General features: G+C 44.9%; 1 protein-coding gene across 1 annotated transcript in view; it reads left to right on the top strand.

The window, feature by feature from the left end:
• The window catches only part of socs7 (suppressor of cytokine signaling 7), a 65,946-nt gene extending 64,812 nt beyond the window's left edge, over window positions 1-1,134 (top strand). The window contains 4 exon segments of the mRNA XM_072487500.1: window positions 224-259; window positions 262-358; window positions 987-1,024; window positions 1,027-1,134. Of these exon segments, the coding sequence (XP_072343601.1) occupies window positions 224-259; window positions 262-358; window positions 987-1,024; window positions 1,027-1,106 (251 nt within the window). The 3' untranslated portion in view covers window positions 1,107-1,134.
• The last annotated feature ends 20,304 nt before the right edge of the window (window positions 1,135-21,438 follow it).

Raw genomic sequence — 21,438 nt, 5'->3', positions numbered from 1 at the left:
CCAACATTACTGACATCAGCTTTTATTCCAGATTCATTTAATTAACTAATTTAAATTCTGCAGCTGTAGTGCTTAGATTTGAACTTGCATTTACTATGATCAGGGTGCTTATAAATGCAATTTCTATTGATCTCTCTAGTTCTCCTGGGAACGTCCCAATGCTTTAGTCCAGCACACGGTCATCCAGCTTTGACCTAAACTCCTTGACCATTCTTGCTTACAGGTTTGCCCCCGACTCCTGTCCAGCTGCTCTATCCCGTCTCCGCTTCAGCAACGTGAAGTCCCTGCAGCACCTTTGTCGTTTCCGAATCCGACAGCTCGTCCGGATAGACCACATCCCGGAACTCCCACTCCCAAAGTAAGTGGCTGGCAGTCTGCAATTGGGAGGCTGGAGAGTTGTGGGGTTTGTGCGTGGGTGAATGGAGACTGTGTTAATCTGGATGGGGTGGTGCTTTGGTTGTTGGGACTATGGTGTTTGGCAGAGGTTGTGGGTGGGGTCTGTGCTGGGGAGGGGGGGGGTAGGGGACGTGGGTTGCAAGTCTGTGTGGAGGATGGGAGGTGTGCAGGTCAGGGTTTGTGTTGGGATGCAGTTTCTGTGGGAGGTGGGGGTCAGTCTGATGGGCTGTGGCAGTGACTGTTGTACTGATTTAAGTTGGTGTGTGTGTGGATGCAGCATCGGGACACACTATAGCGGATGAACATTTACTGTTCTAGATACCCCATTTCAACGCAGATCTTGTGTACTGCTTCAGGGAGTGGTGAAAGAGATTCAATAGACTCTTCCAAAGGGAATTGGCTAAATACTTGCTGAAAACGTCACAAAATCTGGGGTAAAAATAGGGGGAGTGGAACTAATTGGAAAGCTCTTTCAAAGAGCTAGTACATGCACGATGGGCCAAACGGCCTCTGCCCAGAGGGTGAGCTTCTGTGAACTGCCTTTCCCAGTGGTTGTTGCTGACTGACTTTGCATTATTAATCTTGCCCAGACCTCTCATATCATATCTACGGAAGTTTTACTATTACGATCCGAGGAGGAGGCCTACCTTTCTCTGAGGGAAGCTCGTCTCTGTATCGCCCACGAACAGGACATGGACACTCAGACGTAGCTGTCCCAGAAACATCACTCGAACCGTCTAAAGTAAGTGAAGCCAAACACTTCCCTGATCTGTAATGAAGTTGTGTGGTTTTCTTTGCTGCAGTTTTTCATCCAGGGCCCGCCTCTGGAAAAACAGTGAATTCCATTTGAAAGAGGAGGAAACCTTTCCGGGACTAACCTCTCCATGCACCTTGGGCCAGCAGTTCTGCTCCAGGAGATTCAGAATGTTTTTGAGTAATGAAGCCTTAGATCAATTTCCTGAAAGCAGTAATTTGTTCTGCATGCATTTGTTTTAAATGTTTAATCCCCCTGCCCCTCTCCCAACTCCGTGCCTCAGAAAATTTGGATGCCATTGACCCATTGTTGCTCTGGCGAAAAAAGGCAGTAGATTTGGGAGATTCACTTTTAATTATTTTATTCTGCTTAACTTTGTAATATTCTGTTCACACTCAATGCCAGATCCCTTGATAAGTGTAATCGAGCCTTTCCCCAAATTCTGCCAGTCTATGGAGTTGCCTCCAGATGTGAATGTGGAACTCGCTACAATTAGACACAATTAAATGGAAGTTGGGCAGGCTCAGAGGGCTGAGATAGAGCATGGGAGGAGGATTATATTTTTATTCACTTACAGGATGTGGGGCATCACTGGCTAGACCAGCATTTACTGCCCATCCCTAGTTGCCCTTAAGGTATTGGTGAGCTGCCTTCTTGAACCATTGCAGTCCCTAAGGTGTAGTTACACCCACAGTGCTGTTAGGTAGGGAATTCCAGGATTTGACAGTGAATGAATGACGATATCTTTCTAAGTCAGGTTGGTGAGTAACTTGGAGGGGAACCTCCAGAAGGTGGTGTTCCCAGGTATATGCTATTCTTGTCTTGATGGTAGTGGTCGTGGAATTGTAACGTGCTGCCTAAGGAATTTTGGCAAGTTCCTGCAGTGCATCTTGAAGCTGGTGTACACAGGGCTGCTACTGTGTGTGTCGGTGATGGAGGAGGGGGTGAATGTTTGTGCAATGGTAGAAATCAAGCGGCCTGCTTTATCTTGGATGGTGTCGAGCTTCTTGAGTGTTGTTGGAACTGCACTTATCCAGGCAAGTGGCGAGTATTCCACTACGCTCCTGACTTGTGCCTTGTAAATGGTGGGCAGCTTTTAGAGGGTCAGGAGGTGATTTACTTGCCGCAGGATTCCTAGCCTTGAACTGCTCTGATAGCCACGGCTTTGCACAGTGGTTAGCACTGTTGCTTCACAGCGCCTGGGACCTGGGTTCGATTCCCGGCTTGGGTCACGGTCTGTGCGGAGTCTGCACGTTCCCCCGTGTCTGCGTGGTGTTACTCTGGGTGCTCCGGTTCCTCCCACAAGTCCCGAAAGATGTGCTTATTAGGTGAATTGGACATTCTGAATTCTCCCTCAGTACGGTAGCATTGTGGATAGCACAATTGCTTTACAGCTCCAGGGTCCCAGTTTCGATTCCGGCTTGGGTCACTGTCTGTGCGGAGTCTGCACATTCTCCCCGTGTGTGCGTGGGTTTCCTCCGGGTGCTCCGGTTTCCTCCCACAGTCCAAAGATGTGCAGGTTAGGTGGATTGGCCATGATAAATTGCCCTTAGTGTTGGGTGGGGTTACTGGGTTATGGGGATAGAGTGAGGTGTTGACCTTGGGTAGGGTGCCCTTTCCAAGAGCCGGTGCAGTCTCGATGGGCCGAATGGCTCCTGCACTGTAAAATTCTATGATCTATGATCTACCCGAACAGGTGCCGGAGTGTGGCAACTAGGGCTTTTCATAGTAACTTCATTCCAGTGTTAATGTAAGCCTACTTGTGACACAAGATTATTATTATTATATGGGTAGTCCAGTTCAGTTCTGGTCAATGGTGACCCATAGGATGTTGATAGTGGAGGATTCAGTGATGATAATGTCAAGGGGCGATGGTTAGATCCTCTCTTGTTGGAGAATGGTCATTACCTGGCACTTGTGTGGCATGAAGTCAATAGGGGTATTGTCATTCGACTAGTAATCCAGAAACTCAGGTAATGCTCTGGGGACTGGGTTTGAATCCCACCAGATGGTGATATTGAAATTCAATAAAAATATAATCTAGAATTAAAAGTCTAATGATGACCATGAAACATTGCCGATTGTTGTAGAAACCCATCTCCTTTAAGGACGGAAAGCTGGTGTACTTACTCGGTCTGGCCTACATGTGACTCCAGATCCACAACAATGCGTTTGACTCTTAAACTCCTCAGGGATGGGCCAGAACTGCTGGTGCCCACATCCCATCAATCATTGGAAGGGAGGTCATTGATGAAGCAGCTGAAGATGGTTGGGCCTAGGACACTACCCCGAGGAACTCCTGCAGCAATGTCCTGGAGCTGAGATGATTGACCCCCCCCCCCCCCACACACACACACACTCGCTCGCTCGCACGCACCCACGCACGCACCCACGCACGCACCCACGCACGCACCCACGCACGCACTCACTCACTCACTCACTCACTCACTCACTCACTCACTCACTCACTCACTCACTCACTCACCTACATGATTTCCATTATTTTGCTTGACTCTTTGATGCCATACTCGGTCAAGTGGCCCTGCCGTGAATTAACACCAGCGTGGGTCCTATGGCTTGTTTCTATTTATAGACTCTGCAAAAGATACAATATTTTCCTGTTAAGCCACCGTAGATTCATGCCGGAGCTGATTTTCAAAATACTTTGTATCTAATATGATTTTCAGCGTAGTTTGAATGTCACAGTCATATTACGGTAGCCAGTAGGTTCATTAATCTCACTTTAAAACTGCTTACTATGCTAATTTACTCCAATCTAATTGAAGACAAGCTTCATTTCTGCCAAGAGAGCTTTATTATATAGATTAATAAAACTGAGGGACTGTGGACATCAGGTGTGTGCGATTGCTTCGCAATTTGTGGAACTAATTTGTGTTGAGGTTGAGTTAGATTAGGGAATGATGTCATGTCCCTTCATGCTGCTCCTTTGCTTTGTTCCAGGTTGGAGGGTTACTGAGGGCAGTGGGACGGCACATTCCGACCAGATCGCTACGCCAGGAGCCGCTTATGATCGAGGGGACTCGACGATTTTCCTGAAATGCTCCTTATTCCCGATGCTTATTTAGACCCTTCGCTCACTCCAAAGGTCGGTGGGGAGGAGGGTGCATCCGGAACATGACAGAATTCCTCTCGGAAGCTCCCCGGATGGTGAAGATGGGACAGGACAATCAAACGATGGATGGTGGATTTGCACTTTCTGCAGTAGAAAGACAGGTGTTCCTAACGTGCAGCTTTTCGCTGGGGAGGCGACAGTTCTCCCGAATCCAGAGACATTTCAGGTCTTTTGTGCTGAGATTCCTGACTCTGAATGAATGCCTGGAAGGGTTATATTGCACAAATTTTATTTTTTGTTAATTTATGGATTAGACTACTGGTTATTATCGCAGGTTGTTTAATGTGTAACTCATGGAAAACACTTGCAGGTTCTTCTTAGAATCGTAGAATGGTTACAGTACAGAAGAAGGCCATTTGGCCCATCAAGTCCATGCTGCCTCTGTGCAGCAGCAACTCGGCTCATCCCGCTCCCCCACCTTTTCGCCATAGTCTGGCAAATTTTTTATTTTCAGAAAATTGTTCAATTCCCTTTTGAAACCCCCGATTGACTCTGCCTCCAGCACACTCAGGCAGCGTGTTCTAGATCTTAGCCACTCGCTGCCTAAAAATAAATGTTTCCTTGTGTCGTCTTTGATTCTTCTGCTGTTCACCATAAGTCTGTTTCCTTTGGTTCTCTGCCAGTAAGAACGGTTTCTTTTTATCTGCTCTGTCCAGATTCCTCATGATTTTCAGCAAATCTCCTTCCAACCTTCTCTCCTTTCAGGAGAACAGCCTTCGCTTCTCCAATCTCTCCATGTAACTGAAGTTCCACATCCCTAGAAGTATTCTCATAAATCCATTCTACATTCTCACCAAAGCTTTCGTGTCCTTCAAATGTGGTGCCCAGAATTGGATACAATGCTCCAAGTTAGTCTAAACCAGTGTTTTTTTCAAGGTTCACTATAACTTTGTTGCTATGTTCTCTATGCATCTATTTCTAAAGCCCAGGATTCCATGCACCTTTATTGAACACTGTCTCAACGAGCCTCACCACCATCAATGTGCACATCTACCTCCAGGTCTCTAATTCTGAACCCCCTTTAGAATTGTCTCCTTTATTTAGTATTGCCTCTCCTCATTCTTCCCACCAAAATGAATTCATTTCACACTCCTCTACGTTACATTTCATTTGCCACTTGCCCACCCAGATAGCAACTGTCTGTCCTCTTGAAATCGATCACTAACCTTCTCACAGCTCACGTTTCCAAGTAAATTGTCATTTGAAGATTTTGAAATTGTTTCCAGTGCAAGTCTAGGTCATTAGCAAAGATCAAGAAGAGTAGTTGTCCTTGTATCAAACCCTGGGGACTTGTGAACCTCCCTCCAGCTGTTCACCGCTAGTCTCGATCTCTTGTCACTTGCAAATGTTGTATCCATGTCGCTATTGTCCCTTTTATTGATAAACTGTTGTGTCCACTTTTTATCAATGCCTTTAGGAAATCCATGGGCGCCGCATCAACAGCATTTCCCTCTTCAATCAACTCAATCTAGTTATTTAAACATGATTTTTCTTTATCAAATCCAAGCTTTTCCTTAATTAATCTATATTTGTCCAAGTGAATGATAACTTTTTCCTGGATCATCATTTCTATAAGCTTTCCCACCATCAATGTTAAACCGATCAGCCTGTAGTTGCTGGAGTTAAACTTACACACTTTTGTTCATTAAAAAGGAAGACGTTTACAGTTCTCCAGCCCTCTGACACCATTACGCCGTGGCCTTCCCATAGCTAATCAAAAGGCAAACTGGCTCTTTGTTATCCCCTATTTCCAGTATTTTCATAATATTAATGTTCAAATATTTTTTCTTAAAAGGCAGTATTTTTAATGCTCCCTGTGAATTACTGCCCGAGTTGCTTGCAGCAGTATCCAGGACATTAATCTTCAATTACCACAGACCCTCAAGACAATCCAGGAGTGTTGATGAAGAGCACACAATGGGCCAGCAACCAGCAGTACTGGATTCATTTCCTTCACCGCCTCACCCCTTACAATGTGAGACCAGAAGTGTCTCTACTTCAGGTCCACAATTCCAGCGACCTCTTGGAAAATTCCAGAAGTGATCAGCAAGCCCAAGGTTTCCTTTTGGTCCTATTTCCTTTGCCCACAGCATCATATTTACAGGGATTTGGCTAAAGTACAAAACTGCTCATGTTGGTAAACAGTGCAACTCCATCTATAATCCCGGAGCTCAGTGTGTTCTGTGTAACCAGTTTGCAGACACCCACTGTAACTATATTCCGAGAATGCTTTTTTTTTGTCAAGTTTTCTAAACTGTAGATAATCTACATTGAGTGCAGAGCTCAGAAACAGGCCATTCTGTTCGTCTGGTGTTTATGCTCCACATGAACCTCCTCCCACACTATCTCACCAATCAACTTCTTCAAATCCTATCTCCCGGGTCTGCTTATCTGGTCTCCGTAGCGAGTTCCACATTTTATCCACTCTGAGTAAAGACCTTTCTCCTGAATAGCCTCTCGAGTTTATTAGTGTTTAATCTTATTTATGCCCCTAATTTTGGACTCCCCACAAGTGGAAACATGACCTCTGTGTCTTCCTTATCAAACCCTTTATAGTTTTAAAGACCTCAATCAGATCACCCTTTAATCTTCTCTTCTCTAGAGGAAAAAAGACCCATTTTAAATTTATTTTTCAGTCAAAACCATTTCCAGCTTCATCCTCTGCCCCCTTGAAGGGACACAAGAGGTCAATTCTGGGTTCAGATAATTGCAGCTCACGCTCTTCCAGAGCGAGAATTGCTGGTGTCCATGTGCAGTTTCTTGGGATGGCCAATCCCTTAATCACTTTATATTGCAGTACAAGTACACCACCCACTCTAATGAAGAAGAGTTGTTGCTTCCCACGGTCAGTAAAGTCTGGTAGAATTTAGCTGTGGACACTATGACATAGCAATAGGGCGATTTTCCCCATTCCGGGTCATCCCATTTCCAATTTGATCGAATCGTGGGGTCATCACCCACCCAGTTCTCCTCTGGTTTCCAAGCCTCCAGGAATTAAAGATTAATCTCTGAACACTGCTGCATGTGACAGGCTGGAGAAAAATTGCACGGGGTGGTGGGGGGGGGGGGGGGGGTTGGAGAACAGTAAAAGGTTTTGCTGTCTGAACATTTTCCTTGGATAATATCAGAAATGAGAAAGAACAGCTGTTTTACTGGGCAGGGTCAGTGGTGAAATCTCCAGGATGATGTCCAACTGGACCTGGAAGTATTGTTATGTGTAGAACTCCCATTTCTGCCGCCCTGCCTGTAAACTCTTTTCTAGCACCCCCCCCCCCCCCCTCCTTACCAGCCCTTCTACTTGGGAGTCCAGTGATATGGGAATGTCACTGATTGTAACAATCCTAAAACTCCAGCCATGACTGTATTCCCTGTCTGTGTTTTGGGAAGGGGAAGCCAGGTCCACTCGCAGGAAGAGCCACATTGCAAACGGCAAGTTTAGCCCTTGCCGACATCGGACTTTAAATAAAAGTTTACTAAACCTTACAACTTGAATTTTCTTTTTGCATTGAAGCTTTACAACTGCATCATTGGTAAATGTTAAATTACCTGCTATACCGACTGGATTGAACTTTGTGAAATTTGTAAATAAGAGGTTCCATCCTTACAGAACCCTTGACCTGTAACCTGGAACATTATCTCCATGAAACCGATCTGCCACGGGTCAATGATGAGAACAAGCCCTTTTCTAATTTGTTTGTTAGTTATGAAAAGATTGGGCTGGGCAGGATGATTGGAGTCACGGTGGGGGGGGGGGGGGGGGGGGGGTGGAAGGAAGAGATGGGGGATGGAGACCCTTTAATAAAACCTCCAGGAATACCTCCAATTAGAGTTGACAACCGTAATTGTACCCACATGGAATTTGTTTTTTAGTTCTGTTGTGAAGCGACGTTTGCCCAGCGTGTTTTGTTTACTTCTAAGTATCAGCTGTTTCTTTGACTAAGTCTCTCTCGCCATGTGGTCACCCATGTAACATGGAGCCTCTGGGCTCCCATTTACACAAATGAAACTTCCGCTGGTAACATTAGCAATATAATTGCACATACACTAAGCTGAATAATCAGCAGGCCTATGTGAACTTCAAAACTTTTTTTTTTATCGCAGTGGATTCCAAATCATGGGAACTTTGGAACCAGTATCAAAAACTCCGATATGGCGTGTAAGGAGGATGATCCTAGAATTGTATTTCGCAGACGAAGGCTGTTCAGCCTATCGTATCTGTGCTAGCTCTTTAACAGCGGAGCCCAGTCAGTTCTCTTTCCCCATGGCTCTACAAATGTTTACGTTTTTAAGTATTTATTTTGTATATTTATCCATTCCCTTTTGAAAAGTTTATTTTTGAATCTGTTCCACAGACCTTTCAAGCATTGAATTCCAGCTCACAGCGCTGCTTCATAATAAAAGTATCCTCATTTAGCCCCTCTGGTTCTTTTGCTAATTATCTTTAATCTGTGTTTCCTGGTTGGACGCAGAGCAAAGCTCCTCCAAAACACTCCCAAATCCAAGGCAGACTCCCCGTACACGTGTGTGACGCTTTGCCATCTTCCGCATCGACTTCTCGGGCGAGCTCTGGATGGGAACAGGTCAACCACCCCATTCTCACCAGTGATGTTCCCGGCCAGATGCTGCTTGATTTAGGTGTGGGTTGGCTTTTCCGCTTTGAGCCTCGGGGCCCAATCGGAATTGTTTGAAGTTGTGCAGATTTCTTTCAAAGCAAACCGCACAGTCGGGGGAGAACACTGTCCCCTTCAGTTTGGCCAAAAAGAAACTACAACTTAAGAGTCTCAGATGCGAAAGTACAAATTCTTCTGCAGCATTTAAATTAGTTTAGTGTTTGTGTGACCAGCTGAAGTTTTTCCCCTAGGTGAAAATAGTCCTGGACAAATTGTGAAACAGAAAAATGTATCCCTTGAAGAATGGCCTTGCCTGTTAAATCTAGATATATTTTGTGATTGATGCAAAATCAATGCAGACTGACTAACCATCCAGTCTACTGATATTTTGTACATACTCTATTAATAAGCATGTATGTCCTCTCCGTATATCGAGGACCTTGCAACAATCAGTGCTGATGTCAGAGGGAGTCAAGTATAAATGTTACAACCCTTGTTTTGTAAATGTTGAAAAAAGGCGGTTGATTATGTATTGTGGATTTGTATTGAATTTCTATTCTTGAAACTACTGGCGTTAAAAAAAGACTTGTACATATCAGAATCTGAGTGAAACTTATAAACCAATTGATTTAAAATTGTTTTTGGGTATGTGTGCTGGATTTAATTTTTTTTTAAGATAGCCAAAATTAATCGTTTTCTTTTTTTGGGGACTGTTGGATAACTGCTTCATGGTATAGAGATTGACAAAGAATTTACAGCATAGAAGCAGCTTCCTGCTGGCGCTAATGGTCCACATTAGCCTCCTTGCTTTTTAAAAACTTTTGTCTCACCCTATCAGCATGTCCTCTATTCCTTTCTATCTCAAGTTCTCATCTCCTTTCCTCTAAAAGGCATCTATACCATTCAACTACTCCCTGTGGTAGAGAGTTCAACATTATCCCCACTCTCTGGGTAAAGAAGTTTCTCCTGAATTCCCAATGGATTTAACAGTGGCTATCTGGTATTTATGGTAAAGCAGACCAAGGCAGGCCAGCAGCATGGTTCAATTCCCGTACCAGCCTCCCCGAACAGGCGCCGGAATGTGGCGACTAGGGGCTTTTCACAATAACTTCATTTGAAGCCTACTTGTGACAATAAGCGATTTACATTTACTCTAGTTTTGGACTCCACACAAGTGGAAACTACATCAACCCTATCAAATCCTTTTCTTATTGGTTCCCTTTATCCATTTCATGATTTAGGCTTTTCCAGGCAATCCGCCTGTACAACCCCCCCCCCCCCCCCCCCAAACCATCATCTTACTCCCACCTCCAGCCCCAACCTCTCACGTCTCCCCCCCCCCCCCCAACCATTTCCCTCCTCTCCCTACACCCCTCCAATTTAAGCAATGCCTGAGGTGTATTGAATTAAATTAATTATTCCACGCCTCTCTCTGCCTCCACAGGCAAAATTCATCAATTTTCTTGGATTAAGATGGTCTGGTCTCCCCACCCCAAAGGACCCTGGCTGACAATTGACAGAAGTGCTTCCCCGCACTCTCCACCCGTTCAATTTTCGGCCTGAAAGTTTGCGTTAATTTATTTTTGGACACTGTTTGCATACAAAATGATCAGGGGGTTGGATAGGGTGGACAGTGAGAGCCTTCTCCCGCGGATGGAAATGGCTGGCACGAGGGGACATAACTTTAAACTGAGGGGTAATAGATATAGGACAGAGGTCAGAGGTAGGTTCTTTACGCAAAGAGTAGTGAGGCCATGGAATGCCCTACCTGCTACAGTAGTGAACTCGCCAACATTGAGGGCATTTAAAAGTTTATTGGATAAACATATGGATGATAATGGTATAGTGTAGGTTAGATGGCTTTTGTTTCGGTGCAACATCGTGGGCCGAAGAGCCTGTACTGCGCTGTATTGTTCTATGTTCTATAAAGGGAAGGGTGACCCACTTCTTGTGCCTCAGGTTACAGCTTCCTCATGCACCCTGATGGGAGGTTAGTTGTTGAGGGAAATGTGTCCTGATCCACAGTTCTACACAAATATTTAAGATGGAGCTCTTGAGAGTCATAAGCAAGAAAGGCCTGCATTTCTATAGTGCCTCCGGGTGGCCCAAAACACTTTACAGCCAATTAAGTATTTCTGAAGTGTTCCCATGACATTGTAACGTAGCAGATGCAGCAGCCAATGTGCACACAGCAAAGTATTAATGATCTGATAATTTGTATTTTAGTAACATTGAGGGATACCTATTGGACTATACTGTTAACTTTCCTGCTCGAATTGGATGTCCACCGGAGATCAAGCTTGATTTACTGCTTTATGTCTAAATTATCATCAGATCCTATAATATGAAAGCACTCTTTGAAACTTGTAGTCGTCTCGTCTGCTTTGGAGTCCCTTCTTGTTCATGTGGTTTGTTTGTAGCCTCTGCAGTGTGATTTCCTTTTCTCCCGTATTTGAGGCTGGTTCCAGGTGACTTTCTCTGTTCACCTGTGCTCCTTCTGCCTGCAATGCTCCCACAGAAACCCTTCTTGTCTCACAAACTTAGAGAACCAGACAGGTCTTTACTACAATTGCTTCTAGTTTAATTGCACTATTACTAAAACTAACTTTCAATTTTGATTAATTAAATGTATCAATTAACTGAATTCAAATTCCACCAGTTGCTCTGGTGGGATTTGAATCCATGTGCCCAGAGCATTAGTCTGGATTTCTTTCTTAGAACATAAGGACTACGAGTCGGCAATTTAGCCTCAAACCTGCTCCACCGTTCAATACGATCATGGCTAATCTCATCACGGCCTCCTCTCCAGCGTCCTGCCCCTTCAACCCATTACTAATTAAATATCTGTCTCGCTCCTCAAATTTACTTGCTGTCCCAGCATCCACCGTACTCGGGGGTAGTGAATTCCACAGCTTCATGACCCTTTGGCCAAGTAGTTTCTTCTCACCTCTCTTTTAAATTTGATACCCCTTATCCTGAGATGACCTCGCGTTCTGGAATGTGCCACAAGCGGAAGCATCCGCTCCACGTCTACTTTATCCATACCATTTATCATTTTGTATACCTCAACTTCACCTCTCCTTTTAAACTCTCGAGAGTTTAGGCCTAAACTGCTCAATCTCTGTTCATAAGACAAACCACTGGAGTCCGCTGGCGGACGCCACAATCGTGGCGGGTGAGGTTTCACACCAAATTGCAATTCTCCGCGGTGTCAATGCGCTCCACTTCGCACATACAGTAAATGCCGTTGGCATATCATTAGCGGGCCTGACCCAGTATTCCCTGCCTCCACTGGGGGGAATTCCCGGTGGCGCGGTTCACTTGTGCTTTTAAAAATTGAGAAACAGGTGCCGTGGCTGATGAGGGAGAGAGAGGAGGTGGGACACGGAGAGGCCTGATCGTGGGCTGCCGGTCCTGACACTGGCAGGGCTGGGGGAGGGGGGGGGGATGCGGTGAGTGTGATGTGGGGGTGGTAGACACATGGGGAACCACAACTCAGCAGGGTGTCACTTCCTCGCCCGATGCCGACCTTCACCCTGGTGACTGCCCTTTCCTCAGGCCTGCCCACAACGCCCAGGGCCTGCTACTCTGCCACAGTGAGGACCCCAGGTCCAGCGGTACCCCTCCTGTCCTCTCCTGCTCCTGGCAGGTAAGGTCGGCCTTCTCCTTTGGGGGTGGAGAACCAGGAAATGAACAGTGTTAGACAGTCCGACGCATGCAGCTCGGGGTGGGTAGCTGATGGTTTCAGTGGCCAGGGCACTCGGCCATGGTGACCGGTATGGGTGCCACCATGTGGTGCAGGGTGGGGTTTCAGATGCCCTCCAGGTGCGTGTAAGGTTATGTATGTGTGGGACGGGGGTTGGTGCCAGGGGCACAGTGCTGCCTACTCACCCTGGCTGCCCTGAGGAGGTTGTGCAGTTTCTTACTGCACTGCTGGTCGGTCCGGAGGGTGTTGCTCACGGAGCTAACAGCCTCTGCCACTTGTGCCCAGGCATGGTAAATGGCAGTGGTTGGCAGACTCCTTCCCACCCCGGAGTACATGGTCACCCGCCTCTCCTCACAGCATCCAGCAGGGACTCAAGCTCGGTGTCTGTAAAAAGGGGTGCCACTCTCCTCACTGCCATCTTGTTAGCTAGGATGGTGTGTGGGGGAGTGAAGTGTGATTATGCGGCTGCAGCTTGTTGGCCCGCGAGTGTCAATCGTGAATCTGGTGACTCTTGCACCGTTTCTCACTGGACTTAATTGTGCTCTACGTGGCGCCGGTGTCTGCCCCTTAATAGTCGTTAAATTGGCCCAGGTGCGGCACCAGTTTTGCTGTCGTAGAACTCTGCGAATCCTGCCCTGGCATCAACACTTAGTCTCAGGAATGGAGAATTCCACCGCTCATCTCTGGAACCAATCTAGTAAACCACATGTGACCTGCCTCCAGTGCCACTACATCTTTGCTCAAATCAGGGGACCAAAACTGTGCACAATACTCCAGGTGCAGTCTCACCAATGCCTTGTATATTTGCAACAACACTTCCTTACCTTTATACTCTATTCCTGTAGCTATAAATGCCAACATTCCATTCATTTCTTTATTACCTGCTGCAAGTGCAGACTAACTTTCTGCGACTCATGCACAAGGTCACCCAGATTCCTCTGCATCGGAGCACCCCAAAGTCTCTCCCCATTTAGATTAACAAGTTGCCTTTCCATTTTTTTGACCAATATGGATGACATTACACTTATCCACATTAAACTCCACCTGCCACATTTTGGCCCACTCTCCTAACCTATCTATACCCATTTGTAAGGTTCTTATTTCCTCATTGCAACTTGCTGTCCCACCTATTTTAGTGTCATCTGAAAATTTGGCTATAGATCCTTCTATCCCTGGATCCAGGTCATTAATATAGATTGGAAATAGTTGGGGCCCAGGGGCCGAACCCTGTGGCACCCCACTAGTTACATCGTGCCATCCAGAAATAGACCCATTTATCCCGATTCTCTGTCTTCTGTCCCTCAGCCAATCTTCTATCCAAGCTAATAAATTACTCCTAACCCCATGTGATCTCACCATGTGTATTAACCTTCTGTGCGGAACCTTATCAAACGCCTTCCAGAAGTTCAGATAAACTGTATCTACAGGATCCCCATTAACCACTTTAAGACCTCTTAATCACAGCTTTACCAGACATGCTGCCTGCATGATATGAAAGCAATGTTTTTAACAACATTATTGTAATAAATATAATATATAACAATTCCCTACATTCATCACACACTCTCATATTTGGATGGCTCCAGTAAATACCCAGTTTAAAAATCAAATGACTTCCGGAAGTGTGTGATCCAGAAATGATGTGGGAGGGAAGCGCAGCTGCAGACAAACTACCTTCTTTCGCAACCTTCTGGTACTGACTGCTGCGGTTTGGGGCTAAAATTGCCACTTCCTCTTTCTGTGAGCAGATACTATAGCAACAATCAAAGATCATGATTCAACATGTTGACTTGCAGAGCAAGGTGGCTTCGTCAATGTCTTTATTTAGAAAGTAATTAAGGGTCACATTAATCAGATTGACAAATAACCCAGAATGGAACTAAAAACAAAAGTTCCCAATTCGAGTCTCTACCAAACATTTGTAACTGTTGTGACTAACCACACGTTGAACGTTGGGATCTCACCTGCCAGAAGCTGAAGATACAAGATTCACCCCAAATTGGATCTCGGGTCGCATCAGCATAATGCCGGCAAGCTGTGGGCACCACTTATGGTGACCAAGCGTAGTTGGATGGTTCTACAAGGACAATGCTAGACCAACCATTACTCAAGAAGGGAAGTAGGGAAACATCAGGAAATTACAGGCCAGTGAGTCTAACTTTAGTGGCAGGTAAAGTATTGGAAAAAATTCTGAGGGACAGAATTAATCTCCAATTGGGCAAGCAAGGATCAATCAAGGATAGTCAGCACAGCTTTGCAAAAGGGAGATTTGATTGAATTTTTGAAGAGGTGACTCGGTGTGTAGGTGAGTGTAGTACAGTTGATGTAGTCCACATGGACTTCAGTCAGGCTGTGGACAAGGTCTCGCATAGGTGACTGGTTAAGAAGGTAACGGCCCATGGGATCCAGGACAATTTGACAAATTCAAGGCTACGGGCCAAGTGCTGGAAAATGGGATTAGAGTAGAAGGTGCGTGATGGCCAGCACTTACACAATGGGCTGAAGGGCCTCTTTCCATGCTGTAAAATCTCTAGGACACTCTGTCTATGACTGCCTTCTTGGTAACATTCGGGTAGTTATGTCAGGGGGAGACATGCGTGGGAGCGTTTGCTGGGGGTGGGCAGTGGCCATCAGGGATGATGTGGAAATGAAAAAAAGAACTTGCATTTTTAAAAGTCACCATAGTCCCAGATGACCAGAGACTGCTTTCCCCTTTGAGGGGGAGAGCTGACTGGTGGTGATTTAACCTGAGGGTCACCACACCTCAGGCGAGGGGCAAGGTTGAGGAGGCGGGGCCTTCATGATAGCACCTTTCTCTACCTACGGGCATTCCAAAGTGCTTGGCATTTAATTAAGTACTTTTTCAGTGTAGTCATTCTTGTAATGGAGGGAAACATGGCAGCCAGTTTGCACATTGTAAAATATAACACGCAACTCTGTAATAATGTCCAAATCATCAGTTTTAGTGATATCATTTGAGGAATATCTATACAGTGATACAAATTCAAGTTGCAGAAAGACAATTTATTTCTAAGAGTGTCAGCAATTATTGACCAGGTCACTAATCCACATGGACAACTGGGTGGGCATAACCAGCAGGAGAAGAAATAATTTACCTCAAATATACAGACAAAAACTGAAACTCTTTGGCTTTTAATGTTTGAAATTTAGTAAGTCAGTTACCAACTTGATTTTGAGATAGACAATTCAATTAATTTCAGCATCTATCAAGTATTATTGTTTATGCTGAGCTTTGATGTTTGGACTGTGTTGGGCTGGATGTTCTGTGCTGATTTGGCCTGGAATATACCAGGGTTTGTTGTGATGGAGTGGAATATTATGTATTTGATTTTACTGGGTTTGTTGTGTTGAGTTTGTAACGTGGCGTAACGCAGGGTGCTGGGTTTGGCTATGTAGCACTGTGTTATGTTAGATTAAATTAAACTGTACTCAATGGTGTTGGTTTGGACTATGCCACAATACAGGACAGTGTTCTAGGCTGTAATGGGTACATAATGGGAGAACAATGGTTATGTTACTGGGTTTATAATCCAGACGTCTGGATGAATGATCCGGAAATATGAGTTTAACTTTTTTTTGTGTGAATTGAATTCAGTTAATTAACTAAAGCTGAAATATGACGCTAGTATTAGAGTCGGTGACCAGGAAGCTACTGAATTGTAGTAAAACCTATCTGGTTCACTCGGGTCTTTTCGGGAATGAAACCGGCCCTGCTTACCCGGTCTGGACAAATGGAAACATCCTCTCCATGTCCACTCTATCCAGGCCTCGCAGCATCCTGTAAGTTTTAATAAGAACCCCCTCATCCTTCTAAACTCCAACGAGTACAGACCCAGAGTCCTCAACCGTTCCTCATATGACAAGCTTTTCATTCCAGGGATCATTCTTGTGAACATCCTCTGCACCCTTTCCAAGGCCAGCACAAACTTCCTTAGATACGGGGCCCAAAAACCACTCACAATCCTCCAAATGGGGTCTGACCAGAATCTCATACAGCCCCTGAAGTACACCCCTGCTTTTACGTTTGCCTTCCTAACTGACAACTGAACCTGCATGTTAACCATAAGATAACCTTTAACTAGGACTCTTAAGTCCCTTTGTGCCTCTGATTTCCGAAACCTTTTCCCATTTAGAAAATAGTCTATGCTTCCATTCTTCCTACCAAAGTGATTGACTCCTAATGGCTCTCTGAAATGCCTAACAAGACATGAAAACTTCTCAAAGATAACAACATGAAAACTTCTCAAAGATAATTAGGGATGGGCAATGAATGCCTCCCTTGCCCAGGATGCCAGATCTAACGATGGAATAAATTAAATTAATGGACAGGATTCTATTCTTTGGTCTCACTTCTTGTCTCTCTTCTTATCTCACTTCTTCCAAAGCAAAGGTGTGGCTACGAGTACCCACGTGGGTCCCAGTTTTGTCTGTCTCTTCACGGGGTATGCGGAACGTTCCGTGTTCCAATCCTACTCCCCATCCCATCGGTACATCGACGACTATTTCGGTGTTGCATCATGTTCCCGTCTGGACTTGGAAAAATTTATTCATTTCTCTTCCAATTTCCACTCCTCTATCACCTTCACATGGTCCATCTTCAACACTTCCCTTCCCTTCCTTGACCTCTATCTCATTTTCTGGAGATAGACTTTCCAAAACACTATTGCTGCATTTCTTCATTCTTCCTTAATCCAGGTTTCCCATCCACTGTGGTCGATGGGGCTCTCAACTGTGTCTGACCCATCTCCCACTCCTCTGCTCTCACCCCTTCCCCACCCTCCCAGAACCAGGATAGCTTCCTCCACCCCTCGTCCTCACTTTTCACCTCACCAGCCTCCGCATTCAAGATTCATCTTCTGCCAACTCCAACATGATGCCACCACAAAACACATCTTCCCCTTACCCCCCTTCAGCATTCTGTAGGGATCGTTCCCTCCAGGATAGCATGGTCCTATCCTCAGAGCACCTCAGAATCTTCCCACGGCACCTTCGCATGCAATCACAGAAGGTGTAACATGTGCACCTTTTCCTCCTCCCTGCTCACCATCCAAGGGCCCAATCACTCTTTTCAGGTGAGGCAGCGCTTCACATGACCTCCTTCATTACCACATTAGTCATTATCTCCATTTACGTTCCCTTTGTCTTTCTGTCCATGACATCGCTGACCCTCTACCCAGTCCCTATGCTCCACCACCCCCAGTACAGTATAAATCTGATCCTAGAAATCTATTTCCAGTTCTCTCCGGCATCCCTTCTCTCATCTCCACAGATGCTGTCAGGTCTGCTTAGATTGGCTTTTATTCTATTCTTGGTACTGGCTCAAGTTTGATCATGTTGTATTATGTGGTTAGGACAATGATTTTTTGTATTCTATTGTAGTGCATTGATGATTAATGCCTGGAAGCTTCACACTTATTCTCCCTCTGTACATGTCATTGTCCATTAGAGGAATTATCACTTTAATCTCCACAAATGTAATTGCTGCAGGAAATTAGCTCAAAGCTCCTCTCGGGTGTTACATAACAGTCGGTGGACAACAGCAGAAGGCAGCAACACATGGATGAATCTGACTTTCTAATCAGCCTTCCTCCTGAGATTTCACTGCAATTAGTTTGGTGATGGGAATTTAGACAATGTGATAATATTAAGGTGACTAATATTGGGGCCATTGTGTCATTTTGTTGATAGCGGCTTTGTTGAAGATTCTCAGCCATATCTGAAATTAAAATCCCAGGTGAACAGGAGAACTGATGGACGTTAAGCTGATATTGCTGAACGGAACCAAGGACCAGGACTGGAATTTAACTTGGAGTTTTGCCCACTTGTCAGTACTACGGACAGAGGGAAAAAAAGCATCAAAAAGTTCAATAATGGCACGCATACAATCAAAGGCAAAAAATGTATCTTTTGGTCGTAAATAAACAGAGATAAGAGGATATGGTTGTTATTTTAAATATCTAACCTGCTCAGATGGTAGCAATGACTCAATGTAAATATGACGAGATTCATTTCAAAATGTCCCCCTCGGGTGGCTTCACTATCCGTCTGGTTAGTAATGCCTGATCCTACTTTCATTTCATCTTTAATCAGCAAGAGTTGATGACCACATTTAGAGTGAAACACCAGACTCACATCAAGCTGCTCACCAAAATCAGACACATAGAATCCCTACAGTGCAGAAGGAGGCCATTCAGCCCATCGAGTCTGCATCAACCCTTCAAATGAGCATTCTAAATGAGTACTCTAGCCATGCCCATTCCCTGCTATCTCTATACCCCACCTGCACATCACTGGACACTAAGAGACATGGCCAGTCCACCCAACCTGCACATCTTTGGACTCTGAAAGAAAATCGGAGTACCCGGAAAAAACCCACACAGACTCGGGGAGAAAGTGCAAACTCCACACAGTGACCCAAGAACGGAATTGAACCTAGATCCCTGGCACTGTGGGGCAGCAGTGCTAACCACTGGGCCACCATGCCGCAGAGGCACTTGGTTTCAAAGCATAGAGAAGAAAGAAAGAATAAAAGATTTCAAATCACCATTATCCAACACTGAATTTCCTTTTAAACTACATTGGTAATTAATAATTTATTAGCAGTTATTTTTCAGTGGCAATTGAGCTCCAGCCGCAAGATCTGGATTTCCAAATGCAGAGGCTATCAAAACCCAACCTTGAGAGAGATTCAAATTTGCTGTCTTTTTAAAGGCACTGTCTTGCAAACTGAAAGGCTACGTTTCACCCAGTTTCTCACTAATGGGGAATCTAGTTCTGGGTCAGGAGTGTTGTGGGTTTGAGCCCCATGTTTATAATTTAGGTCCGCACTTCAGTATGGGAAATTCTTCATTTCCAGGATGTTGTCCTTCACAAAATAACATGAAACTAAGTCCCAACCTGCTTGTTCCAGCCACTCGATTGGTGTCAGAGATTCTCTGTCAATATTTGAGGAAGAGCAGACATTCCCCCTGGTATCCCGGCCAGGTACCTGCCATGCCTCAACTGGAGGCACTCAGTCATTAGTTCAAGTTCTGACACAACCTCTAAATCTACATTGACGTCTCCAGCACAATGAGTTAGTGCTGCATTGTTGGAGATGGCAACTTTTGGATGAGATACCAAACCAACATCCTGTCTGCCCTTGCAAGTGACGGTAAAACGTCCCAAGATGCAATTTCCAGAGTAACAGGGGAGCTTTCCTTGCCACCCTGACCAATTCAACCAACATCATTAAAACAGATTCTCTGCTCATTATCACATTGCTGTTTGTGGGATCTTGCTGTGTAGAAGTTGACTGCCACATTTTTGGAAATTACAATAGGAACTTCATTTTAAAAGGACTTAATTGTCTGTAAAGATAACTGGAATATCCTGAGGGTCTGAAAAGTGAAATCAATTATTTGGAATTTGAAACTGAAGACAAGAATTTTGAATTCACACTTCTGGGACTTGAAGAGCATGTGGAATGTGGAGCAGATAGAGTGGTGAGATTGTGGGATTGAGTGCAAGTGCAGGACGGAGAGCAGGTGGAGATGGATTGATCAGAGTGCAGGATTTTATGTGGATAAATTTGATTATTATTGAAGTTTGTGAAAGGTTGAGGCAGTGAGACTGCTCGTAAAACATGGACAAGTTGAGTCAACACCACTAACGAGGTGATGCAGGAATGAGACAAGGTGAACATGGACAATCGGATTATAATAATAATCTTTATTAGTGTCACAAGTAGGCTTACATTAACACTGCAATGAAGTTACTGCAAAAAGCCCTTAGTCGCTACACTCCGGCACTTGTTCAGGTACACTGAGGGAGAATTCAGAATGTCCACTTGACCTAACAGCACGTCTTTCAGGATTTGTGGGAGGAAACCAGAGCACCCGGAGGAAACCCACGCAGACACGGGGAGAACGTGCAGACTCCGCACAGTTAGTGGCCCAAACGGGAATCGAACCTGGGACCCTGGCGCTGTGAAGCAACAGTGCTAACCACTATGCTACCGTGTCACCTGAACGACTTCACACACAACCTCATCGGTAATTTCAACTCCCAATGCGCGTACACATCTATTAAAATTGTTCTGCTTAATCCTTTCGAATTCGGTATGCATCTGTTCCGGCTGTCTCCTTAAATTCTGAAACTTCTGCCGATATGCTTCGGGAACCAATTCAAATGCACTCAGAATAGCCTTTTTTACCTTGTCATAATTCTTAAGCACCTCCTCAGACAGCAAAGCATAAATGTCCTGTGCCCAGCCCATCAATTTACTTTCCATGGATAATGTCCACTTTTCTTTTGGCTACTCCATTTGGGTTGCTATTTTCTCCAATGCCCTAAAAAAGTTCCTACCTCCTTCTCTTCAAATTTGGGGACGGCCTGTATAAATTTAAACATATTGCCACTGGGTTCCGTACTAGAATTATGCTCCCTTCTGGTTCCTGGTAGATCCCTTTTAATTTCCAGTGCCTTTAGCTGGAACTCTCTCTCTTTTGCTTTTTCCTCTCTCTCTAATTCCAACCTCCTCATTTCAATTTCCATGCTAAATTGCCCCTTAGTGTCCAAAGATGCGCAGGTTAGATGGGGTTACAGGAATAGGTTGAATGGCCTCCTTCTGCACTGTACAGTTTCTAGTTTCTCTGGATTTTGATCTAGCTTAGACAGTTGGAGAGTGCAACAGCCTTTGATCAATGAAGGAGGCAAGGAGATAGAGTTGGTATTTTCAGAATAGATATAGAAGTGGACTCCATGCTTCCTGCTAATGTCAGCAAGGGTGGGAGGATGACAAATAAGAGGGTACAAAGAATGGTACTAAGTTATACTC

Source organism: Scyliorhinus torazame, chromosome 21 (assembly GCF_047496885.1).
Source record: "Scyliorhinus torazame isolate Kashiwa2021f chromosome 21, sScyTor2.1, whole genome shotgun sequence".
In the NCBI taxonomy this organism is placed as follows: domain Eukaryota; kingdom Metazoa; phylum Chordata; class Chondrichthyes; order Carcharhiniformes; family Scyliorhinidae; genus Scyliorhinus; species Scyliorhinus torazame.
This window is presented reverse-complemented; position numbering and strand designations above follow the sequence as displayed.